This window comes from Mesoplodon mirus (genome assembly GCF_964341445.2).
Source record: "Mesoplodon mirus genome assembly, chromosome: 18".
Taxonomy (NCBI): Eukaryota; Metazoa; Chordata; class Mammalia; order Artiodactyla; family Ziphiidae; genus Mesoplodon; species Mesoplodon mirus.
In genome coordinates this window covers 9,346,573-9,370,072 of record NC_138994.1, presented here as the reverse complement: position 1 = coordinate 9,370,072, position 23,500 = coordinate 9,346,573, and the positions used below count along the sequence as shown (strand labels likewise).

Sequence of the window (23,500 nt, the reverse complement as noted above, 5' to 3'; positions counted from 1 at the left end):
TGTACAACAATACCTGATTAAAACAAATAGTGGGTACCCTTAAAGCACCAATGTATATTAGTTTACTTCAGAAACCTTGAAGTATTATAAAGCCATAAACTGTTATTATTAAGGCATTTAGTTCAGTTTTACAGTGAAAAATGAAGTTGTGATTCTGCCAATCTCTTGTGTTTCCCAAACCAGCTTTCCCAGCAATAAAGGTGATTTTTGATTCCTGTCTCTTGGAGGAATTTCTTAGTTGGTTCCAAACTTGGAGGGGTGAAGCATTAATCTTCTCAGAACCCAAACACAGCCATGCTTGATTTTTTTTTTTTTTTTTTTTTTAGTTTTTCTAGTGTGTCATGTTTTCCCTTTTCTCTGGGCCTTTGCAGATTCCACTCTTTCTACCCAGAACCCTCCCTTCTGTGCTCTTTGTCTGATTTACTCATTATTCAGCTTTCGCTGGGACTTCCCTCCTATCCTTACTAAGTTAGGACACTTTCTTTTATGCTCCTTTAACTCTATACTTTCCCTATCATAACTTGTGTCATGTTGTAATTTAAATGGTTCAATCAACAAATTCATGGTTTAACTGTCTTCCCTGTAAGACTTCCTATTAGGGCAGGGAACATGTCTGACCTGTGTTTTGCCTAGTACACTGTTGGCTTTAAGTATTTGTTGTTTGGATGAATGAACTGTAGCGAGGGTAGCTCATTTTATCCTTATAATTTTTTTCTGTGATAAATTCTGGGACTTTAGTTGTGTTGATACTGCTTTGCTACTTAATTTCTATTTGACCTTGTATTTTTTCTTCTGCACACCACAAGTTCTCCTTGGAATAAAAATATTTGGCCAGGACTGTCTAAATTCTTAAAGATGTCTATTTGAAAGTAATCCCCCAGGACTTCCCTGGTGGTCAGTGGGTAAGACTCCATGCTCCCAATTCAGGGGGCCCAGGTTCGATCCCTGGTTGGGGAACTAGTTCCCGCATGCATGTGGCAAATAAGAGTCCTCGTGCTGCAACTAAGAAGTCCGCATGCTGCAACTAAGAAGTCTGCATGCCACAACTAAAGATCCCACATGGTGCAACTAAAAATCCCACCTGCCACAATGAAGATCCCACGTGCCGCAACTAAGACTTGGCACAGCCAAAAACTAAATAAATATTAAAAAAAGTAATCCACCTTCCTTCCCACAAATTAGACATTGTATCATAAAATATAGATATTTTTTGCTTTTAAATAACAGAGTACTGTAGACAACCTTTGAAATCCCAGATCTCCCTTAGAGAAAAAAAATGATCAGATATGTTAAGGGGCTTTTGTTTATGCTTTCATTTTGGGATGGGTCTCATTACCTCGTATTTGTGAAGGGCTCAACTTCCTTTCTTTGTGCTGTAATTGGCTTGGCAGAGGTCCTGGTAAATCTTTATCCCTGAGAAAAGAGATACTTATTGAAACCAGCAAATATTAGTTCCCTTCTTCAGCTTCTGCTGACTGGAGTGACTGTAAGCATCAAAATATATCCAGAGTCACACCACCTAAGGGCCCTGTTACTGTCAATTGCCAATAGCTACAGGATGGACAGTGATGTTGGCCACCGAGGTCCACCTCTCCCCTATACTTGCCCATCAACCTTACCCCCTTAAAAAAATCTGATTTCTCCTATTTTACAAAAGAGGAAACTGAGGCTCAGAGGAATTAAATAACTTGTCCTGAGTCACACAGCTAATAACTGGAAGCCCTGGGATTCAGATCCAGGTTTATTTGTTGCCAAAGTTGAAGAATATAAGCCTCACACTATTCCGATTGTTGGAAATATAAGTTGTTTCAAATTTTTAACTAGTTTAAATAATCTTATGGTGAATATACTTATAGTGAAATTTTGTATTCACATTTATTTTACAACTTTGCCAAATTGTATTTTTACCAGCATATGAGAGAGCGAGAGCGGTAGATCGATCTCTTTCTCTCTTTCTCCCTCTCCCTCTCTCTCTGTCTCTCTGTCTCGATGTCTCTATATCAACCATATCTATCTATCTCTCATCAAGAGAGAAAAGTTCTGGAAAGTTTGGAACCCTAGGTGACCTTTTATTTCCTCAGGAAAATAAAATATGGAAAAAGAGGAAAATATGAATACTTTGGGGATATTTTGTATATATCTGCAGCAATTTATTAGTTTAGGAACATAAAAATGTATTATGCAGAACTGAGTTTACTTATAATATGGTAATTTAATAGTAAATTTATAATCATAATTTTATGGATTAATTTTATTTAAAATACATTTAGTTTTGATACTAGTAGAACTAAAAGCTTTAAGAAATATGTCATCTCTTAGTTTTTGTGCTTTTACAAGAAGCAATTTAAAAAGTAAAACTATAAGAAATACTAAACATGGTAGTTAAATAAAAAAATTATAGCTTATGAATTTAGTATCCTCTACAGTGTCTACTAGATTCAGCCCATTTTTAAAGAGGACCTGGTAAAATAGGAGGTGAAATGCACCATTCTCAATTTTTCTGACATGGAATTTGATCTAATTAGTCTTATTTTTCTCAGCTTTTACTAACATTGATATCTTCTAGTGTTTGCTTTTCATTACCAACTTGATGCCTTTACTCAGATTGGTTATTTTATATTTGTTGTATTTCTAAATATAAACAGATTTCTTTTGCATGATATAAAAGATGCAGTGGATGGAGAAATATGAAGTTCTCAAGAAGCAAGAAGAAAGTAGAAGCCCAGGCAATGCAAGTTCTTTATTAACTACATTTAAAAAACCATACTCTTGGCAGAATTTCAAATCTTATCTTGGATCAAACATGGGAAATAGTTTTTTTTATTTTACAGTGTTTCAAAGGTTCAAAGAACCTTAGGTTTGGAATGAACCCAGTCTTAGCCTCTCATCTCATGTAGGAATTCCCTCTACATGTGGTATTATCTAGTCTTTGCTTGACTACTTTCAGTGACAAGGAAGTCACTACTTCAAGAGATAGTTCGTGATGAAGGGTAAGGGAACAATGAGATCAAGGAATTTGGCTGCTATAAGGTTGTGTTACCCACATCCTGATTAAAAAGTCCGTCATATATTCCTGTAGAATGGCATAGTCAAGGACACCACTCAAAGTGGCAAAGAAAATGGATAATTGTGAGAGATGAGAGACTTTTCTTTTTATGATCTGATAAAATTTGCATCAGGCTTTCATTTTCAGTCATTAGTGGCTACTGTTTATTGGAATGTATAGTTATCAGATTGAGAAAAAGCTATTGTTAATGTCACAGGCAAACCTCCCTTCCCAATTTTAGCTCAAGGTTAGTCATAGCTAATTTATCAGATTTCATTTTACTGGCCATTGGTGAGCTACATACTCTTTCTCTATATTCTGACGCTTAGGGGTTTATGATCCTCTGAGTTTATTCTCCTGTAAACCGGCACTTGAAATGTCTTAATGTGTAACTGACAACTCCTTTAGCCTTCTGATAACCCTCTTCTTCTGGGGTATTCTGTCCCCTCACACAAAAATAGCCTCTCATTTGGGAGAATAGGAAGGAGAACTCTGTTTCTCTAATCAAAAAGTATCTATCTATCTATCTTTCTTTTCATAAAAGAATCTTTATCTTCAATTCAGATGTTTTGTTTTATAATTAACTTTATCACAGAATAGATATTTGAAGAACATTCTAACTTGTTTCATTATAGCCTTTATGAGCATTTAATATATTCATCACCTTAATAATTCTTTATCTTAATATATTGATCACCTTAATAAATTCATTACTTACCTCCTGCCATGGAAGTTGGGTATTTTTGTTGAAGGATTCAGTTTAAGTTTTGCTTTAGTATCAGAAACTGCCATGTGGCCAGTAACTCTGTCTGGAATTCAGAAGATACAGTTAAGGATCAAATCGCAGATTAATTTGTTTATATTCTTTTACAACTTTCCCAGCTCGAGACCTGGAGTTTGAAGTCCAGGGCCTCATGGAATGGAAATATGTGCAAATGCAAGTTAGAGGTATGTGCAAAGTTGGAAGGCCATGTGGACGGGTCCCTTTACTATCCCAAGATCTCTAAGCGAAACTTCTTGCCATTGCTCCTCCTGCAAATAGTATCATTCTGATCCTATATAAAAATAAATGGTAAAGCATTCTGAAAGTATGTAGAAAAAGTTATTTAAACACAAAATTTATTTTTAAAATGTATTTTTCATCTCGTAATTGACAGAGAATAAAATGTTATAGCATTTGCAAAATATTTACCTAATTGTTTATATCTTGGATAGCTGCCTGGTAGTAAGTAGATTTTCCCAGGGTTTCCTTCTGGGAGGTCCACCCCTGCCTGCCCTATCAGTTCTTATGAACCCACTGGTCTTTTTAAAAAATAAGAATAGGGTGGGATCTAATGCTGTTTTGCTACCTTAGATCCCCCTGAATGGACTATTAACCACTAAGGACTCCCTAGTCATTCCTTTCTACTTCTGCATAGTTTAAGAATCAGAACCTATGGACCAGAAGCTAGGTTGGTAGGGCTTCTCCCTTTTATTGTTGGTCTTATCTCTCTAATTATCCTTTTTTTAATATAAATTTATTTATTTATATTTATTTATTTTTGGCTGCATTGGGTCTTCGTTGCTGTGCGCGGGCTTTCTCTAGTTGCGGTGAGCAGGGGCTACTCTTTGTTGTGGTGCACGGGCTTCTCATTGCGGTGGCTTCTCTTGTTGCGGAGCACGGGCTCTAGGCACACGGGCTTCAGTAGTAGTGGCGCGCAGGCTCAGTAGTTATGGCTCGCAGGCTTAGTTGCTCCGTGGCATGGGGGATCTTCCTGGACCAGGGATCTAACCTGTGTTCCCTGCGTTGGCAGGGGGATTCTTAGCCACTGTGCCAGCAGGGAAGTCCCACCCTTGTCAGTTTTGAGGAGTGTTGTTCAGGTACTTTGTAGAAGTCCTTCAATTTGGGTTTTTCTGATGTTCTTCTCATGGTTAGCCTGAGATTATGGGTTTTGGGGAGGAAGGCCACAGAACTGAAGTGGTGTTATCATCATTATATTAAGGCTATCAACATGACTTATCACTGGTGATGGCAACCTTGATTAACTGGCTGAGGCAGTGTTTGTCAGATTTTTCCACTGTAAACTTCCCTCCTTCCTTTTTCATATTCTACTCTTTGGAAGCAAGTTGCTAAGGGTGGTCCAGACTCAAGGGACAGAGGGCTCAGGGGAATGGGGATTAAGCTCTACCTCCTGGAAGAGCTACTATCTACACACATTATTTGGAATTCTCTTGTAAGAGAGATTTGTCTCTTCTTCATTTAAAAAATTCAATCATGGGACTTCCCTGGTGGCGCAGTGGTTAAGAATCTGCCTGCCAATGCAGGGCACATGGGTTCGAGCTCTGGTCCAGGAAGATCCCACGTGCCATGGAGCAGCTAAGCCTGTGCGCCACAACTACTGAGCCCGCGTGCCACAACTATTGAAGCCCGTGCGCCTACAGCCCAAGCTCCACAGCAAGAGAAGCCACCGCAATGAAAAGCCCGCGCACCGCAACCAAGAGTAGTCCCTGCTTGATGCAACTGGAGAAAGCCCGTGTGCAGCAACGAAGACCCAACACAGCAAAAAAAAAAATAAAAATAAAAAAAATAAAAAATTCAATCATTTATTTCTATCACTAGGGACTTATCGATATTTATTTTATACTTTGAGTTATAATCCAATACTATTCTATTTATTTTTGTTGTTCAAACTGTTCCAGCTTTGGCTGTTGTGAGCTCTTTCAGGTTCATTTCTGTATCTCCTTGACATGCTCTTGTCCTTTTGTATTTTGAGCATCTCCTTACTTTCTGGCACTGCAAGATATTCCAGGTTCATTTTGTATATTCTCTGCCAAAGCCCTAGAATCAGCCATTTATCCAAGGAACTCTGATTCTTTCATAGGAGACTGATATTGGAAGTCAAGATCTGGGTGCTGGGTATGCTTGTTGCCGTGGGGGTGTCAGGGCTTTTAAGTCCTCTCAGCAAACAGAGCTAGGAAATATATGCACATATACTAACCCATGTATACACACAGATCATATTATTTCTTGATCTATCCATCTGCATCCATATTAAGTTAAACATGAGTTCACACTAATGTCTCACTCTAATCCAGTTCCACTGCTTCACTTTAGCCTTCTCCCCTTGTTTATCAGAAACTTCCTACTCCAACAGAGAGAAACCTGGCTCCCACCATCCACCACTGAGTCACTTATTTATTCAATTGTCATATACATGTACAACAGTTTCAGAATTGTTAATCTATACCCCTATGAGAAACAACTTTACTAATTAGAGTATATTGTGTGTTGTTTATGTATAGCTCCTTTTGTGTTCAGTCTTACATTTTCTAGTCAAAATGTCGTTTTCAGAGTTACGTAGGTCAGCGCCTCCCTCTCCCCGACGTGACTTATATTTTAACAGGATCACTGTGGCTGTTGTTAGAACAGACTTTTGTAAGGATTTGGGTAGAAGCAGGGAGACTAGCCTCAGGTAGGAGGCTACTGTGGGCGAGCAATAACAGTGCTTTAGACCAGGGTTGTAGCAGTAGAGGTGGTATAAATCTCGATCTATTTTTTTTTTTTTTTTTTTTTTTTCGCGGTACGCAGGCCTCTCACTGTTGTGGCCTCTCCCGTTGCGGAGCACAGGCTCCGGACGCGCAGGCTCAGCGGCCATGGCTCACGGGCCTCGCCGCTCCGCGGCATGTGGGATCCTCCCAGACCGGGGCACGAACCCGTGTCCCGTGCATCGGCAGGCGGACTCTCAACCACTGCACCACCAGGGAAGCCCCTCGATCTATTTTAAACGTAGAGCCAATGAGATTTCCTGATGGATTTTATTTATTTATTTATATATATTTTAAAATACACATTTCTTCCTTCCTTCCTTCCTTTATTTATTTATTTATTTATTTATTTATATTTTTGGCTGCATTGGGTCTTTGTTGCTGCACACAGGCTTTCTCTAGTTGCCGCGAGCGGGGGCGACTCTTCGTTGTGGTGGGAGGGCTTCTCATTCTGGTGGCTTCTCTTGCTGTGGAGCACGGGCTCTAGGCACGTGGGCTTCAGTAATTGCGGCATGGGGGCTCAGTAGTTGTGGCCTGCAGGCTCTAGAGCAGTCTCAGTAGTTGTGGCACACGGGCTTAGTTGCTCCACAGCATGTGGGATCTTCCCTGACCAGGGCTCAAACCCATGTCCCCTGCATTAGCAGGCGGATTGTTAACCACTGTGCCACCAGAGAAGTCCCTCCTGATGGATTTAGAGGTAGGGTGAGGTAGGGTGAGAACGAAGAGTCAAGGATGAGTCCAGAGTTTTTCCAGAACAAGTGGAAGGTTGAAACATCATTATCTGAGATGGGGAAGGCTATGGGTAGGTCAAATTTTAAAAGTAAGAGGCTGAGGGGAGGGGAGGATGGGGAGTTACTGGTTAATGGGTCTGGAGGTTCAGTTTGGGATGACGAAAAAGTTCTGGAGGTGGATGGTAGTGATGGTTAGAGGACAGTGTGAACATATTTAATGCCACTGATCTGTGTGAACTCTTAAAAATGGTTAAAATTGTAATTTTTATGTTATGTATATTTTACTACAATAAAAAAAAAAGAGTAAGAGGAACATATCAGGAGTTCAGTTGTTTTTTTTTTTTTTTTTTTTTTTTTTGCCACGCCATGTGGCTTGCAGAATCTTAGTTCCCTGAACCTGGGACCCCAGCAGCGGCAGCGTGGAGTCCTAACCACTGGATTGCCAGGGAATTTCCCAGGAGTTCAGTTTTTGACATGTTGAGTTTGAGGTGTCTATTCGACATACAATTGGAGATGTCAGGTAGGCAGTTAGATATGAGTCTGGAGCTGGGGAGAGAGACCTGGCTGGACATATACATTTGGGAATTGTTGGCATATAGGTATTTAAGGCCTAAGACTAGATGAGATCACCCCATGTGTGAGTGGGATGAAGAAGAGAAGAGGATCAAGGACTGAGCTCTGGGGTGGTCTAACATGAAGAGGAATCAGGAGAAAGGGAGAAACTAGCAAAGCAGACTGAGGAGTGACCAGTGAGGTAGGAAGAAAACAAGAACGTGTAAATATCTAGGAATGGGAAAAATAGTTTTGGAGACAATGAGTATAGACACCTCTTTCGGGGAATTTTTCTGCAAAGAGGAGCAAAGAAATCCTATAGTAGCTGGAGGAGGAAATGAGGTCACAATATATTTCTTAGGGGAAATAATAGTAAATTTGTATGATAATAGGAATGATATAATAGAGAGTGAAAAAAATTGGTGTTGGAGAGGGGGGCACAGTTTCTTTGGTCATATCTTTGAATTTGAGAGAGGGATGTGATCTAGTCCACAATGGAAGGATTGACTTTAGATAAAAGTATAAAGTTCATTTGTGGAAGAGGGCGGAGGGCAGAGTTTGTGGGGACAGATGCTGGTGGGGGTAGATATGGAAGCGGGAGTCTGTGGAAGTTCTATTCTGACTGCAGAATCAGAATTCTCCGATTATAAAGGGGTAGGAAGCAAGGATATCAACTGAGAGTGAGGATGGTAGCAGATGTTGGGGATTTGGAGGTGTTCAATAAATATTTGTAAAATGAACAAATTAACCTCTCATAGAGCTTAATCCTCACGACAACCACGTTTTCTAGTTTCTGTATTTGATGCTTTGATATCTGGGGCCTTGCTGATCCTGGAGGGCCTGCCCCTCCCATAACTAGCCAGCTCCTAGCGATAGTAAAAGACTTGCCTGTGAGCATGTTCTTCATATACAAACCAACCAATCCAGAGACCGTATCCCCAGTCACCAACTTTCTTAGGCTCTTAAACTCTGGGCTACTGTTCCTCTGTCCTCATCACTGCAGGGCCAGGTATCAGACAACTAGGGACAGCCCTGAATACCCAGAGCTCACTGAAATGATTTAACTAGCCAATCCTAAACCTGCTTATCCTGCCTTGTCTATTCCTTCCTGTAGAAACCAAACTAAGGCTCTTGCCCACTTCCCTCTACCCTTTGCCTTTTGACTGACACTGGTGCTTCCCTCTTCATGGTGTGCTGTGCCTCTTATTTTTAGGGATCTCTGAGAATAAAATACTTCTTCCGGGACAGTTGTTTCTATGTCTGTATGTACAACAATACCTGATTAAAACAAATAGTGGGTACCCTTAAAGCACCAATGTATATTAGTTTACTTCAGAAACCTTGAAGTATTATAAAGCCATAAACTGTTATTATTAAGGCATTTAGTTCAGTTTTACAGTGAAAAATGAAGTTGTGATTCTGCCAATCTCTTGTGTTTCCCAAACCAGCTTTCCCAGCAATAAAGGTGATTTTTGATTCCTGTCTCTTGGAGGAATTTCTTAGTTGGTTCCAGACTTGGAGGGGTGAAGCATTAATCTTCTCAGAACCCAAACACAGCCATGCTTGATTTTTTTTTTTTTTTTTTTTTTAGTTTTTCTAGTGTGTCATGTTTTCCCTTTTCTCTGGGCCTTTGCAGATTCCACTCTTTCTACCCAGAACCCTCCCTTCTGTGCTCTTTGTCTGATTTACTCATTATTCAGCTTTCGCTGGGACTTCCCTCCTATCCTTACTAAGTTAGGACACTTTCTTTTATGCTCCTTTAACTCTATACTTTCCCTATCATAACTTGTGTCATGTTGTAATTTAAATGGTTCAATCAACAAATTCATGGTTTAACTGTCTTCCCTGTAAGACTTCCTTTTAGGGCAGGGAACATGTCTGACCTGTGTTTTGCCTAGTACACTGTTGGCTTTAAGTATTTGTTGTTTGGATGAATGAACTGTAGCGAGGGTAGCTCATTTTATCCTTATAATTTTTTTCTGTGATAAATTCTGGGACTTTAGTTGTGTTGATACTGCTTTGCTACTTAATTTCTATTTGACCTTGTATTTTTTCTTCTGCACACCACAAGTTCTCCTTGGAATAAAAATATTTGGCCAGGACTGTCTAAATTCTTAAAGATGTCTATTTGAAAGTAATCCCCCAGGACTTCCCTGGTGGTCAGTGGGTAAGACTCCATGCTCCCAATTCAGGGGGCCCAGGTTCGATCCCTGGTTGGGGAACTAGTTCCCGCATGCATGTGGCAAATAAGAGTCCTCGTGCTGCAACTAAGAAGTCCGCATGCTGCAACTAAGAAGTCTGCATGCCACAACTAAAGATCCCACATGGTGCAACTAAAAATCCCACCTGCCACAATGAAGATCCCACGTGCCGCAACTAAGACTTGGCACAGCCAAAAACTAAATAAATATTAAAAAAAGTAATCCACCTTCCTTCCCACAAATTAGACATTGTATCATAAAATATAGATATTTTTTGCTTTTAAATAACAGAGTACTGTAGACAACCTTTGAAATCCCAGATCTCCCTTAGAGAAAAAAAATGATCAGATATGTTAAGGGGCTTTTGTTTATGCTTTCATTTTGGGATGGGTCTCATTACCTCGTATTTGTGAAGGGCTCAACTTCCTTTCTTTGTGCTGTAATTGGCTTGGCAGAGGTCCTGGTAAATCTTTATCCCTGAGAAAAGAGATACTTATTGAAACCAGCAAATATTAGTTCCCTTCTTCAGCTTCTGCTGACTGGAGTGACTGTAAGCATCAAAATATATCCAGAGTCACACCACCTAAGGGCCCTGTTACTGTCAATTGCCAATAGCTACAGGATGGACAGTGATGTTGGCCACCGAGGTCCACCTCTCCCCTATACTTGCCCATCAACCTTACCCCCTTAAAAAAATCTGATTTCTCCTATTTTACAAAAGAGGAAACTGAGGCTCAGAGGAATTAAATAACTTGTCCTGAGTCACACAGCTAATAACTGGAAGCCCTGGGATTCAGATCCAGGTTTATTTGTTGCCAAAGTTGAAGAATATAAGCCTCACACTATTCCGATTGTTGGAAATATAAGTTGTTTCAAATTTTTAACTAGTTTAAATAATCTTATGGTGAATATACTTATAGTGAAATTTTGTATTCACATTTATTTTACAACTTTGCCAAATTGTATTTTTACCAGCATATGAGAGAGCGAGAGCGCTAGATCGATCTCTTTCTCTCTTTCTCCCTCTCTCCCTCTCTCTGTCTCTCTGTCTCGATGTCTCTATATCAACCATATCTATCTATCTCTCATCAAGAGAGAAAAGTTCTGGAAAGTTTGGAACCCTAGGTGACCTTTTATTTCCTCAGGAAAATAAAATATGGAAAAAGAGGAAAATATGAATACTTTGGGGATATTTTGTATATATCTGCAGCAATTTATTAGTTTAGGAACATAAAAATGTATTATGCAGAACTGAGTTTACTTATAATATGGTAATTTAATAGTAAATTTATAATCATAATTTTATGGATTAATTTTATTTAAAATACATTTAGTTTTGATACTAGTAGAACTAAAAGCTTTAAGAAATATGTCATCTCTTAGTTTTTGTGCTTTTACAAGAAGCAATTTAAAAAGTAAAACTATAAGAAATACTAAACATGGTAGTTAAATAAAAAAATTATAGCTTATGAATTTAGTATCCTCTACAGTGTCTACTAGATTCAGCCCATTTTTAAAGAGGACCTGGTAAAATAGGAGGTGAAATGCACCATTCTCAATTTTTCTGACATGGAATTTGATCTAATTAGTCTTATTTTTCTCAGCTTTTACTAACATTGATATCTTCTAGTGTTTGCTTTTCATTACCAACTTGATGCCTTTACTCAGATTGGTTATTTTATATTTGTTGTATTTCTAAATATAAACAGATTTCTTTTGCATGATATAAAAGATGCAGTGGATGGAGAAATATGAAGTTCTCAAGAAGCAAGAAGAAAGTAGAAGCCCAGGCAATGCAAGTTCTTTATTAACTACATTTAAAAAACCATACTCTTGGCAGAATTTCAAATCTTATCTTGGATCAAACATGGGAAATAGTTTTTTTTATTTTACAGTGTTTCAAAGGTTCAAAGAACCTTAGGTTTGGAATGAACCCAGTCTTAGCCTCTCATCTCATGTAGGAATTCCCTCTACATGTGGTATTATCTAGTCTTTGCTTGACTACTTTCAGTGACAAGGAAGTCACTACTTCAAGAGATAGTTCGTGATGAAGGGTAAGGGAACAATGAGATCAAGGAATTTGGCTGCTATAAGGTTGTGTTACCCACATCCTGATTAAAAAGTCCGTCATATATTCCTGTAGAATGGCATAGTCAAGGACACCACTCAAAGTGGCAAAGAAAATGGATAATTGTGAGAGATGAGAGACTTTTCTTTTTATGATCTGATAAAATTTGCATCAGGCTTTCATTTTCAGTCATTAGTGGCTACTGTTTATTGGAATGTATAGTTATCAGATTGAGAAAAAGCTATTGTTAATGTCACAGGCAAACCTCCCTTCCCAATTTTAGCTCAAGGTTAGTCATAGCTAATTTATCAGATTTCATTTTACTGGCCATTGTTGAGCTACATACTCTTTCTCTATATTCTGACGCTTAGGGGTTTATGATCCTCTGAGTTTATTCTCCTGTAAACCGGCACTTGAAATGTCTTAATGTGTAACTGACAACTCCTTTAGCCTTCTGATAACCCTCTTCTTCTGGGGTATTCTGTCCCCTCACACAAAAATAGCCTCTCATTTGGGAGAATAGGAAGGAGAACTCTGTTTCTCTAATCAAAAAGTATCTATCTATCTATCTTTCTTTTCATAAAAGAATCTTTATCTTCAATTCAGATGTTTTGTTTTATAATTAACTTTATCACAGAATAGATATTTGAAGAACATTCTAACTTGTTTCATTATAGCCTTTATGAGCATTTAATATATTCATCACCTTAATAATTCTTTATCTTAATATATTGATCACCTTAATAAATTCATTACTTACCTCCTGCCATGGAAGTTGGGTATTTTTGTTGAAGGATTCAGTTTAAGTTTTGCTTTAGTATCAGAAACTGCCATGTGGCCAGTAACTCTGTCTGGAATTCAGAAGATACAGTTAAGGATCAAATCGCAGATTAATTTGTTTATATTCTTTTACAACTTTCCCAGCTCGAGACCTGGAGTTTGAAGTCCAGGGCCTCATGGAATGGAAATATGTGCAAATGCAAGTTAGAGGTATGTGCAAAGTTGGAAGGCCATGTGGACGGGTCCCTTTACTATCCCAAGATCTCTAAGCGAAACTTCTTGCCATTGCTCCTCCTGCAAATAGTATCATTCTGATCCTATATAAAAATAAATGGTAAAGCATTCTGAAAGTATGTAGAAAAAGTTATTTAAACACAAAATTTATTTTTAAAATGTATTTTTCATCTCGTAATTGACAGAGAATAAAATGTTATAGCATTTGCAAAATATTTACCTAATTGTTTATATCTTGGATAGCTGCCTGGTAGTAAGTAGATTTTCCCAGGGTTTCCTTCTGGGAGGTCCACCCCTGCCTGCCCTATCAGTTCTTATGAACCCACTGGTCTTTTTAAAAAATAAGAATAGGGTGGGATCTAATGCTGTTTTGCTACCTTAGATCCCCCTGAATGGACTATTAACCACTAAGGACTCCCTAGTCATTCCTTTCTACTTCTGCATAGTTTAAGAATCAGAACCTATGGACCAGAAGCTAGGTTGGTAGGGCTTCTCCCTTTTATTGTTGGTCTTATCTCTCTAATTATCCGTTTTTTAATATAAATTTATTTATTTATATTTATTTATTTTTGGCTGCATTGGGTCTTCGTTGCTGTGCGCGGGCTTTCTCTAGTTGCGGTGAGCAGGGGCTACTCTTTGTTGTGGTGCACGGGCTTCTCATTGCGGTGGCTTCTCTTGTTGCGGAGCACGGGCTCTAGGCACACGGGCTTCAGTAGTAGTGGCGCGCAGGCTCAGTAGTTATGGCTCGCAGGCTTAGTTGCTCCATGGCATGGGGGATCTTCCTGGACCAGGGATCTAACCTGTGTTCCCTGCGTTGGCAGGGGGATTCTTAGCCACTGTGCCAGCAGGGAAGTCCCACCCTTGTCAGTTTTGAGGAGTGTTGTTCAGGTACTTTGTAGAAGTCCTTCAATTTGGGTTTTTCTGATGTTCTTCTCATGGTTAGCCTGAGATTATGGGTTTTGGGGAGGAAGGCCACAGAACTGAAGTGGTGTTATCATCATTATATTAAGGCTATCAACATGACTTATCACTGGTGATGGCAACCTTGATTAACTGGCTGAGGCAGTGTTTGTCAGATTTTTCCACTGTAAACTTCCCTCCTTCCTTTTTCATATTCTACTCTTTGGAAGCAAGTTGCTAAGGGTGGTCCAGACTCAAGGGACAGAGGGCTCAGGGGAATGGGGATTAAGCTCTACCTCCTGGAAGAGCTACTATCTACACACATTATTTGGAATTCTCTTGTAAGAGAGATTTGTCTCTTCTTCATTTAAAAAATTCAATCATGGGACTTCCCTGGTGGCGCAGTGGTTAAGTGGTTAAGAATCTGCCTGCCAATGCAGGGCACACGGGTTCGAGCCCTGGTCCAGGAAGATCCCACATGCCATGGAGCAGCTAAGCCTGTGCGCCACAACTACTGAGCCCGCGTGCCACAACTATTGAAGCCCGTGCGCCTACAGCCCAAGCTCCACAGCAAGAGAAGCCACCGCAATGAAAAGCCCGCGCACCGCAACCAAGAGTAGTCCCTGCTTGATGCAACTGGAGAAAGCCCGTGTGCAGCAACGAAGACCCAACACAGCAAAAAAAAAATAAAAATAAAAAAAATAAAAAATTCAATCATTTATTTCTATCACTAGGGACTTATCGATATTTATTTTATACTTTGAGTTATAATCCAATACTATTCTATTTATTTTTGTTGTTCAAACTGTTCCAGCTTTGGCTGTTGTGAGCTCTTTCAGGTTCATTTCTGTATCTCCTTGACATGCTCTTGTCCTTTTGTATTTTGAGCATCTCCTTACTTTCTGGCACTGCAAGATATTCCAGGTTCATTTTGTATATTCTCTGCCAAAGCCCTAGAATCAGCCATTTATCCAAGGAACTCTGATTCTTTCATAGGAGACTGATATTGGAAGTCAAGATCTGGGTGCTGGGTATGCTTGTTGCCGTGGGGGTGTCAGGGCTTTTAAGTCCTCTCAGCAAACAGAGCTAGGAAATATATGCACATATACTAACCCATGTATACACACAGATCATATTATTTCTTGATCTATCCATCTGCATCCATATTAAGTTAAACATGAGTTCACACTAATGTCTCACTCTAATCCAGTTCCACTGCTTCACTTTAGCCTTCTCCCCTTGTTTATCAGAAACTTCCTACTCCAACAGAGAGAAACCTGGCTCCCACCATCCACCACTGAGTCACTTATTTATTCAATTGTCATATACATGTACAACAGTTTCAGAATTGTTAATCTATACCCCATGAGAAACAACTTTACTAATTAGAGTATATTGTGTGTTGTTTATGTATAGCTCCTTTTGTGTTCAGTCTTACATTTTCTAGTCAAAATGTCGTTTTCAGAGTTACGTAGGTCAGCGCCTCCCTCTCCCCGACGTGACTTATATTTTAACAGGATCACTGTGGCTGTTGTTAGAACAGACTTTTGTAAGGATTTGGGTAGAAGCAGGGAGACTAGCCTCAGGTAGGAGGCTACTGTGGGCGAGCAATAACAGTGCTTTAGACCAGGGTTGTAGCAGTAGAGGTGGTATAAATCTCGATCTATTTTTTTTTTTTTTTTTTTTTTTTTCGCGGTACGCAGGCCTCTCACTGTTGTGGCCTCTCCCGTTGCGGAGCACAGGCTCCAGACGCGCAGGCTCAGCGGCCATGGCTCACGGGCCTCGCCGCTCCGCGGCATGTGGGATCCTCCCAGACCGGGGCACGAACCCGTGTCCCCTGCATCGGCAGGCGGACTCTCAACCACTGCACCACCAGGGAAGCCCCTCGATCTATTTTAAACGTAGAGCCAATGAGATTTCCTGATGGATTTTATTTATTTATTTATATATATTTTAAAATACACATTTCTTCATTTATTTATTTATTTATTTATTTATTTATTTATTTATTTATATTTTTGGCTGCATTGGGTCTTTGTTGCTGCACACAGGCTTTCTCTAGTTGCCGCGAGCGGGGGCGACTCTTCGTTGTGGTGGGAGGGCTTCTCATTCTGGTGGCTTCTCTTGCTGTGGAGCACGGGCTCTAGGCACGTGGGCTTCAGTAATTGCGGCATGGGGGCTCAGTAGTTGTGGCCTGCAGGCTCTAGAGCAGTCTCAGTAGTTGTGGCACACGGGCTTAGTTGCTCCACAGCATGTGGGATCTTCCCTGACCAGGGCTCAAACCCATGTCCCCTGCATTAGCAGGCGGATTGTTAACCACTGTGCCACCAGAGAAGTCCCTCCTGATGGATTTAGAGGTAGGGTGAGGTAGGGTGAGAACGAAGAGTCAAGGATGAGTCCAGAGTTTTTCCAGAACAAGTGGAAGGTTGAAACATCATTATCTGAGATGGGGAAGGCTATGGGTAGGTCAAATTTTAAAAGTAAGAGGCTGAGGGGAGGGGAGGATGGGGAGTTACTGGTTAATGGGTCTGGAGGTTCAGTTTGGGATGACGAAAAAGTTCTGGAGGTGGATGGTAGTGATGGTTAGAGGACAGTGTGAACATATTTAATGCCACTGATCTGTGTGAACTCTTAAAAATGGTTAAAATTGTAATTTTTATGTTATGTATATTTTACTACAATAAAAAAAAAAGAGTAAGAGGAACATATCAGGAGTTCAGTTGTTTTTTTTTTTTTTTTTTTTTTTTTGCCACGCCATGTGGCTTGCAGAATCTTAGTTCCCTGAACCTGGGACCCCAGCAGCGGCAGCGTGGAGTCCTAACCACTGGATTGCCAGGGAATTTCCCAGGAGTTCAGTTTTTGACATGTTGAGTTTGAGGTGTCTATTCGACATACAATTGGAGATGTCAGGTAGGCAGTTAGATATGAGTCTGGAGCTGGGGAGAGAGACCTGGCTGGACATATACATTTGGGAATTGTTGGCATATAGGTATTTAAGGCCTAAGACTAGATGAGATCACCCCATGTGTGAGTGGGATGAAGAAGAGAAGAGGATCAAGGACTGAGCTCTGGGGTGGTCTAACATGAAGAGGAATCAGGAGAAAGGGAGAAACTAGCAAAGCAGACTGAGGAGTGACCAGTGAGGTAGGAAGAAAACAAGAACGTGTAAATATCTAGGAATGGGAAAAATAGTTTTGGAGACAATGAGTATAGACACCTCTTTCGGGGAATTTTTCTGCAAAGAGGAGCAAAGAAATCCTATAGTAGCTGGAGGAGGAAATGAGGTCACAATATATTTCTTAGGGGAAATAATAGTAAATTTGTATGATAATAGGAATGATATAATAGAGAGTGAAAAAAATTGGTGTTGGAGAGGGGGGCACAGTTTCTTTGGTCATATCTTTGAATTTGAGAGAGGGATGTGATCTAGTCCACAATGGAAGGATTGACTTTAGATAAAAGTATAAAGTTCATTTGTGGAAGAGGGCGGAGGGCAGAGTTTGTGGGGACAGATGCTGGTGGGGGTAGATATGGAAGCGGGAGTCTGTGGAAGTTCTATTCTGACTGCAGAATCAGAATTCTCCGATTATAAAGGGGTAGGAAGCAAGGATATCAACTGAGAGTGAGGATGGTAGCAGATGTTGGGGATTTGGAGGTGTTCAATAAATATTTGTAAAATGAACAAATTAACCTCTCATAGAGCTTAATCCTCACGACAACCACGTTTTCTAGTTTCTGTATTTGATGCTTTGATATCTGGGGCCTTGCTGATCCTGGAGGGCCTGCCCCTCCCATAACTAGCCAGCTCCTAGCGATAGTAAAAGACTTGCCTGTGAGCATGTTCTTCATATACAAACCAACCAATCCAGAGACCGTATCCCCAGTCACCAACTTTCTTAGGCTCTTAAACTCTGGGCTACTGTTCCTCTGTCCTCATCACTGCAGGGCCAGGTATCAGACAACTAGGGACAGCCCTGAATACCCAGAGCTCACTGAAATGATTTAACTAGCCAATCCTAAACCTGCTTATCCTGCCTTGTCTATTCCTTCCTGTAGAAACCAAACTAAGGCTCTTGCCCACTTCCCTCTACCCTTTGCCTTTTGACTGACACTGGTGCTTCCCTCTTCATGGTGTGCTGTGCCTCTTATTTTTAGGGATCTCTGAGAATAAAATACTTCTTCCGGGACAGTTGTTTCTATGTCTGTATGTACAACAATACCTGATTAAAACAAATAGTGGGTACCCTTAAAGCACCAATGTATATTAGTTTACTTCAGAAACCTTGAAGTATTATAAAGCCATAAACTGTTATTATTAAGGCATTTAGTTCAGTTTTACAGTGAAAAATGAAGTTGTGATTCTGCCAATCTCTTGTGTTTCCCAAACCAGCTTTCCCAGCAATAAAGGTGATTTTTGATTCCTGTCTCTTGGAGGAATTTCTTAGTTGGTTCCAAACTTGGAGGGGTGAAGCATTAATCTTCTCAGAACCCAAACACAGCCATGCTTGATTTTTTTTTTTTTTTTTTTTTTTTTAGTTTTTCTAGTGTGTCATGTTTTCCCTTTTCTCTGGGCCTTTGCAGATTCCACTCTTTCTACCCAGAACCCTCCCTTCTGTGCTCTTTGTCTGATTTACTCATTATTCAGCTTTCGCTGGGACTTCCCTCCTATCCTTACTAAGTTAGGACACTTTCTTTTATGCTCCTTTAACTCTATACTTTCCCTATCATAACTTGTGTCATGTTGTAATTTAAATGGTTCAATCAACAAATTCATGGTTTAACTGTCTTCCCTGTAAGACTTCCTATTAGGGCAGGGAACATGTCTGACCTGTGTTTTGCCTAGTACACTGTTGGCTTTAAGTATTTGTTGTTTGGATGAATGAACTGTAGCGAGGGTAGCTCATTTTATCCTTATAATTTTTTTCTGTGATAAATTCTGGGACTTTAGTTGTGTTGATACTGCTTTGCTACTTAATTTCTATTTGACCTTGTATTTTTTCTTCTGCACACCACAAGTTCTCCTTGGAATAAAAATATTTGGCCAGGACTGTCTAAATTCTTAAAGATGTCTATTTGAAAGTAATCCCCCAGGACTTCCCTGGTGGTCAGTGGGTAAGACTCCATGCTCCCAATTCAGGGGGCCCAGGTTCGATCCCTGGTTGGGGAACTAGTTCCCGCATGCATGTGGCAAATAAGAGTCCTCGTGCTGCAACTAAGAAGTCCGCATGCTGCAACTAAGAAGTCTGCATGCCACAACTAAAGATCCCACATGGTGCAACTAAAAATCCCACCTGCCACAATGAAGATCCCACGTGCCGCAACTAAGACTTGGCACAGCCAAAAACTAAATAAATATTAAAAAAAGTAATCCACCTTCCTTCCCACAAATTAGACATTGTATCATAAAATATAGATATTTTTTGCTTTTAAATAACAGAGTACTGTAGACAACCTTTGAAATCCCAGATCTCCCTTAGAGAAAAAAAATGATCAGATATGTTAAGGGGCTTTTGTTTATGCTTTCATTTTGGGATGGGTCTCATTACCTCGTATTTGTGAAGGGCTCAACTTCCTTTCTTTGTGCTGTAATTGGCTTGGCAGAGGTCCTGGTAAATCTTTATCCCTGAGAAAAGAGATACTTATTGAAACCAGCAAATATTAGTTCCCTTCTTCAGCTTCTGCTGACTGGAGTGACTGTAAGCATCAAAATATATCCAGAGTCACACCACCTAAGGGCCCTGTTACTGTCAACTGCCAATAGCTACAGGATGGACAGTGATGTTGGCCACCGAGGTCCACCTCTCCCCTATACTTGCCCATCAACCTTACCCCCTTAAAAAAATCTGATTTCTCCTATTTTACAAAAGAGGAAACTGAGGCTCAGAGGAATTAAATAACTTGTCCTGAGTCACACAGCTAATAACTGGAAGCCCTGGGATTCAGATCCAGGTTTATTTGTTGCCAAAGTTGAAGAATATAAGCCTCACACTATTCCGATTGTTGGAAATATAAGTTGTTTCAAATTTTTAACTAGTTTAAATAATCTTATGGTGAATATACTTATAGTGAAATTTTGTATTCACATTTATTTTACAACTTTGCCAAATTGTATTTTTACCAGCATATGAGAGAGCGAGAGCGGTAGATCGATCTCTTTCTCTCTTTCTCCCTCTCTCCCTCTCTCTGTCTCTCTGTCTCGATGTCTCTATATCAACCATATCTATCTATCTCTCATCAAGAGAGAAAAGTTCTGGAAAGTTTGGAACCCTAGGTGACCTTTTATTTCCTCAGGAAAATAAAATATGGAAAAAGAGGAAAATATGAATACTTTGGGGATATTTTGTATATATCTGCAGCAATTTATTAGTTTAGGAACATAAAAATGTATTATGCAGAACTGAGTTTACTTATAATATGGTAATTTAATAGTAAATTTATAATCATAATTTTATGGATTAATTTTATTTAAAATACATTTAGTTTTGATACTAGTAGAACTAAAAGCTTTAAGAAATATGTCATCTCTTAGTTTTTGTGCTTTTACAAGAAGCAATTTAAAAAGTAAAACTATAAGAAATACTAAACATGGTAGTTAAATAAAAAAATTATAGCTTATGAATTTAGTATCCTCTACAGTGTCTACTAGATTCAGCCCATTTTTAAAGAGGACCTGGTAAAATAGGAGGTGAAATGCACCATTCTCAATTTTTCTGACATGGAATTTGATCTAATTAGTCTTATTTTTCTCAGCTTTTACTAACATTGATATCTTCTAGTGTTTGCTTTTCATTACCAACTTGATGCCTTTACTCAGATTGGTTATTTTATATTTGTTGTATTTCTAAATATAAACAGATTTCTTTTGCATGATATAAAAGATGCAGTGGATGGAGAAATATGAAGTTCTCAAGAAGCAAGAAGAAAGTAGAAGCCCAGGCAATGCAAGTTCTTTATTAACTACATTTAAAAAACCATACTCTTGGCAGAATTTCAAATCTTATCTTGGATCAAACATGGGAAATAGTTTTTTTTATTTTACAGTGTTTCAAAGGTTCAAAGAACTTTAGGTTTGGAATGAACCCAGTCTTAGCCTCTCATCTCATGTAGGAATTCCCTCTACATGTGGTATTATCTAGTCTTTGCTTGACTACTTTCAGTGACAAGGAAGTCACTACTTCAAGAGATAGTTCGTGATGAAGGGTAAGGGAACAATGAGATCAAGGAATTTGGCTGCTATAAGGTTGTGTTACCCACATCCTGATTAAAAAGTCCGTCATATATTCCTGTAGAATGGCATAGTCAAGGACACCACTCAAAGTGGCAAAGAAAATGGATAATTGTGAGAGATGAGAGACTTTTCTTTTTATGATCTGATAAAATTTGCATCAGGCTTTCATTTTCAGTCATTAGTGGCTACTGTTTATTGGAATGTATAGTTATCAGATTGAGAAAAAGCTATTGTTAATGTCACAGGCAAACCTCCCTTCCCAATTTTAGCTCAAGGTTAGTCATAGCTAATTTATCAGATTTCATTTTACTGGCCATTGGTGAGCTACATACTCTTTCTCTATATTCTGACGCTTAGGGGTTTATGATCCTCTGAGTTTATTCTCCTGTAAACCGGCACTTGAAATGTCTTAATGTGTAACTGACAACTCCTTTAGCCTTCTGATAACCCTCTTCTTCTGGGGTATTCTGTCCCCTCACACAAAAATAGCCTCTCATTTGGGAGAATAGGAAGGAGAACTCTGTTTCTCTAATCAAAAAGTATCTATCTATCTATCTTTCTTTTCATAAAAGAATCTTTATCTTCAATTCAGATGTTTTGTTTTATAATTAACTTTATCACAGAATAGATATTTGAAGAACATTCTAACTTGTTTCATTATAGCCTTTATGAGCATTTAATATATTCATCACCTTAATAATTCTTTATCTTAATATATTGATCACCTTAATAAATTCATTACTTACCTCCTGCCATGGAAGTTGGGTATTTTTGTTGAAGGATTCAGTTTAAGTTTTGCTTTAGTATCAGAAACTGCCATGTGGCCAGTAACTCTGTCTGGAATTCAGAAGATACAGTTAAGGATCAAATCGCAGATTAATTTGTTTATATTCTTTTACAACTTTCCCAGCTCGAGACCTGGAGTTTGAAGTCCAGGGCCTCATGGAATGGAAATATGTGCAAATGCAAGTTAGAGGTATGTGCAAAGTTGGAAGGCCATGTGGACGGGTCCCTTTACTATCCCAAGATCTCTAAGCGAAACTTCTTGCCATTGCTCCTCCTGCAAATAGTATCATTCTGATCCTATATAAAAATAAATGGTAAAGCATTCTGAAAGTATGTAGAAAAAGTTATTTAAACACAAAATTTATTTTTAAAATGTATTTTTCATCTCATAATTGACAGAGAATAAAATGTTATAGCATTTGCAAAATATTTACCTAATTGTTTATATCTTGGATAGCTGCCTGGTAGTAAGTAGATTTTCCCAGGGTTTCCTTCTGGGAGGTCCACCCCTGCCTGCCCTATCAGTTCTTATGAACCCACTGGTCTTTTTAAAAAATAAGAATAGGGGTGGGATCTAATGCTGTTTTGCTACCTTAGATCCCCCTGAATGGACTATTAACCACTAAGGACTCCCTAGTCATTCCTTTCTACTTCTGCATAGTTTAAGAATCAGAACCTATGGACCAGAAGCTGGGTTGGTAGGGCTTCTCCCTTTTATTGTTGGTCTTATCTCTCTAATTATCCTTTTCTTAATATAAATTTATTTATTTATATTTATTTATTTTTGGCTGCATTGTGTCCTTGTTGCTGTGCGCGGGCTTTTTCTAGTTGCGGTGAGCATGGGCTACTCTTTGTTGTGGTGCACGGGCTTCTCATTGCGGTGGCTTCTCTTGTTGCAGAGCACAGGCTCTAAGCACATGGGCTTAAGCAGTTTTGGCGCACTGGCTCAGAAGTTATGGCGCGCGAGCTCAGTGGTTGTGGCTTGTGGGCTCTAAAGCGCAGGCTCAGTAGTTGTGGCGCACGGGCTCAGTAGTTATGGCACCTGGGTTCAGTAGTTATGGCTCGCGGGCTCTAGAGCGCAGGCTCAGTAGTTGTGGCACATGGGGTTAATTGCTCTGCAGCATGTGGGATCTTCCCAGCCCAGGGCTTGAACCCGTGTCTCCTGCACTGGCAGGCGGGTTCTTAACCACTGTGCCACCAGGGAAGTCCTCTAATTATCTTTTTAATATAGAGAGTGTATTAAGTAGTTCACTGACAAGAAAACTGGGTTGCTGACTTAGGAACAGCAGACAATCATACACTATTAAACCATGAAGAAAAAGTCTCTGAATGTTTGGTTAGAGTTCAGTCAATTTTTCTAAGTCTTTACCTCAGACTCTGGAAAACTGTTGCTTCTAAACAACTCAATTACATGTGCTCAAAATCTGGAAACCTACCACAGAGCTGGGA

At 39.5% G+C, this 23,500-nt stretch overlaps 1 protein-coding gene across 1 annotated transcript in view; it reads right to left on the bottom strand.

Annotated features, from left to right (window-relative positions):
• EFCAB3 (EF-hand calcium binding domain 3) overlaps positions 1–22,178 on the bottom strand; it is a 58,793-nt gene extending 36,615 nt beyond the window's left edge. Inside the window, exons 1-6 of the mRNA XM_082602916.1 lie at positions 22,012–22,178; positions 19,584–19,660; positions 12,884–12,974; positions 10,456–10,532; positions 3,765–3,855; positions 1,337–1,413 (exon numbers count right to left, since the gene is read on the bottom strand). Coding sequence (XP_082459042.1) covers positions 1,337–1,413; positions 3,765–3,855; positions 10,456–10,532; positions 12,884–12,974; positions 19,584–19,660; positions 22,012–22,085 — 487 coding nt within the window. The 5' untranslated portion in view covers positions 22,086–22,178. The remainder of the gene's footprint in view (positions 1–1,336; positions 1,414–3,764; positions 3,856–10,455; positions 10,533–12,883; positions 12,975–19,583; positions 19,661–22,011) is intronic.
• Between the last annotated feature and the right edge of the window lie 1,322 nt (positions 22,179–23,500).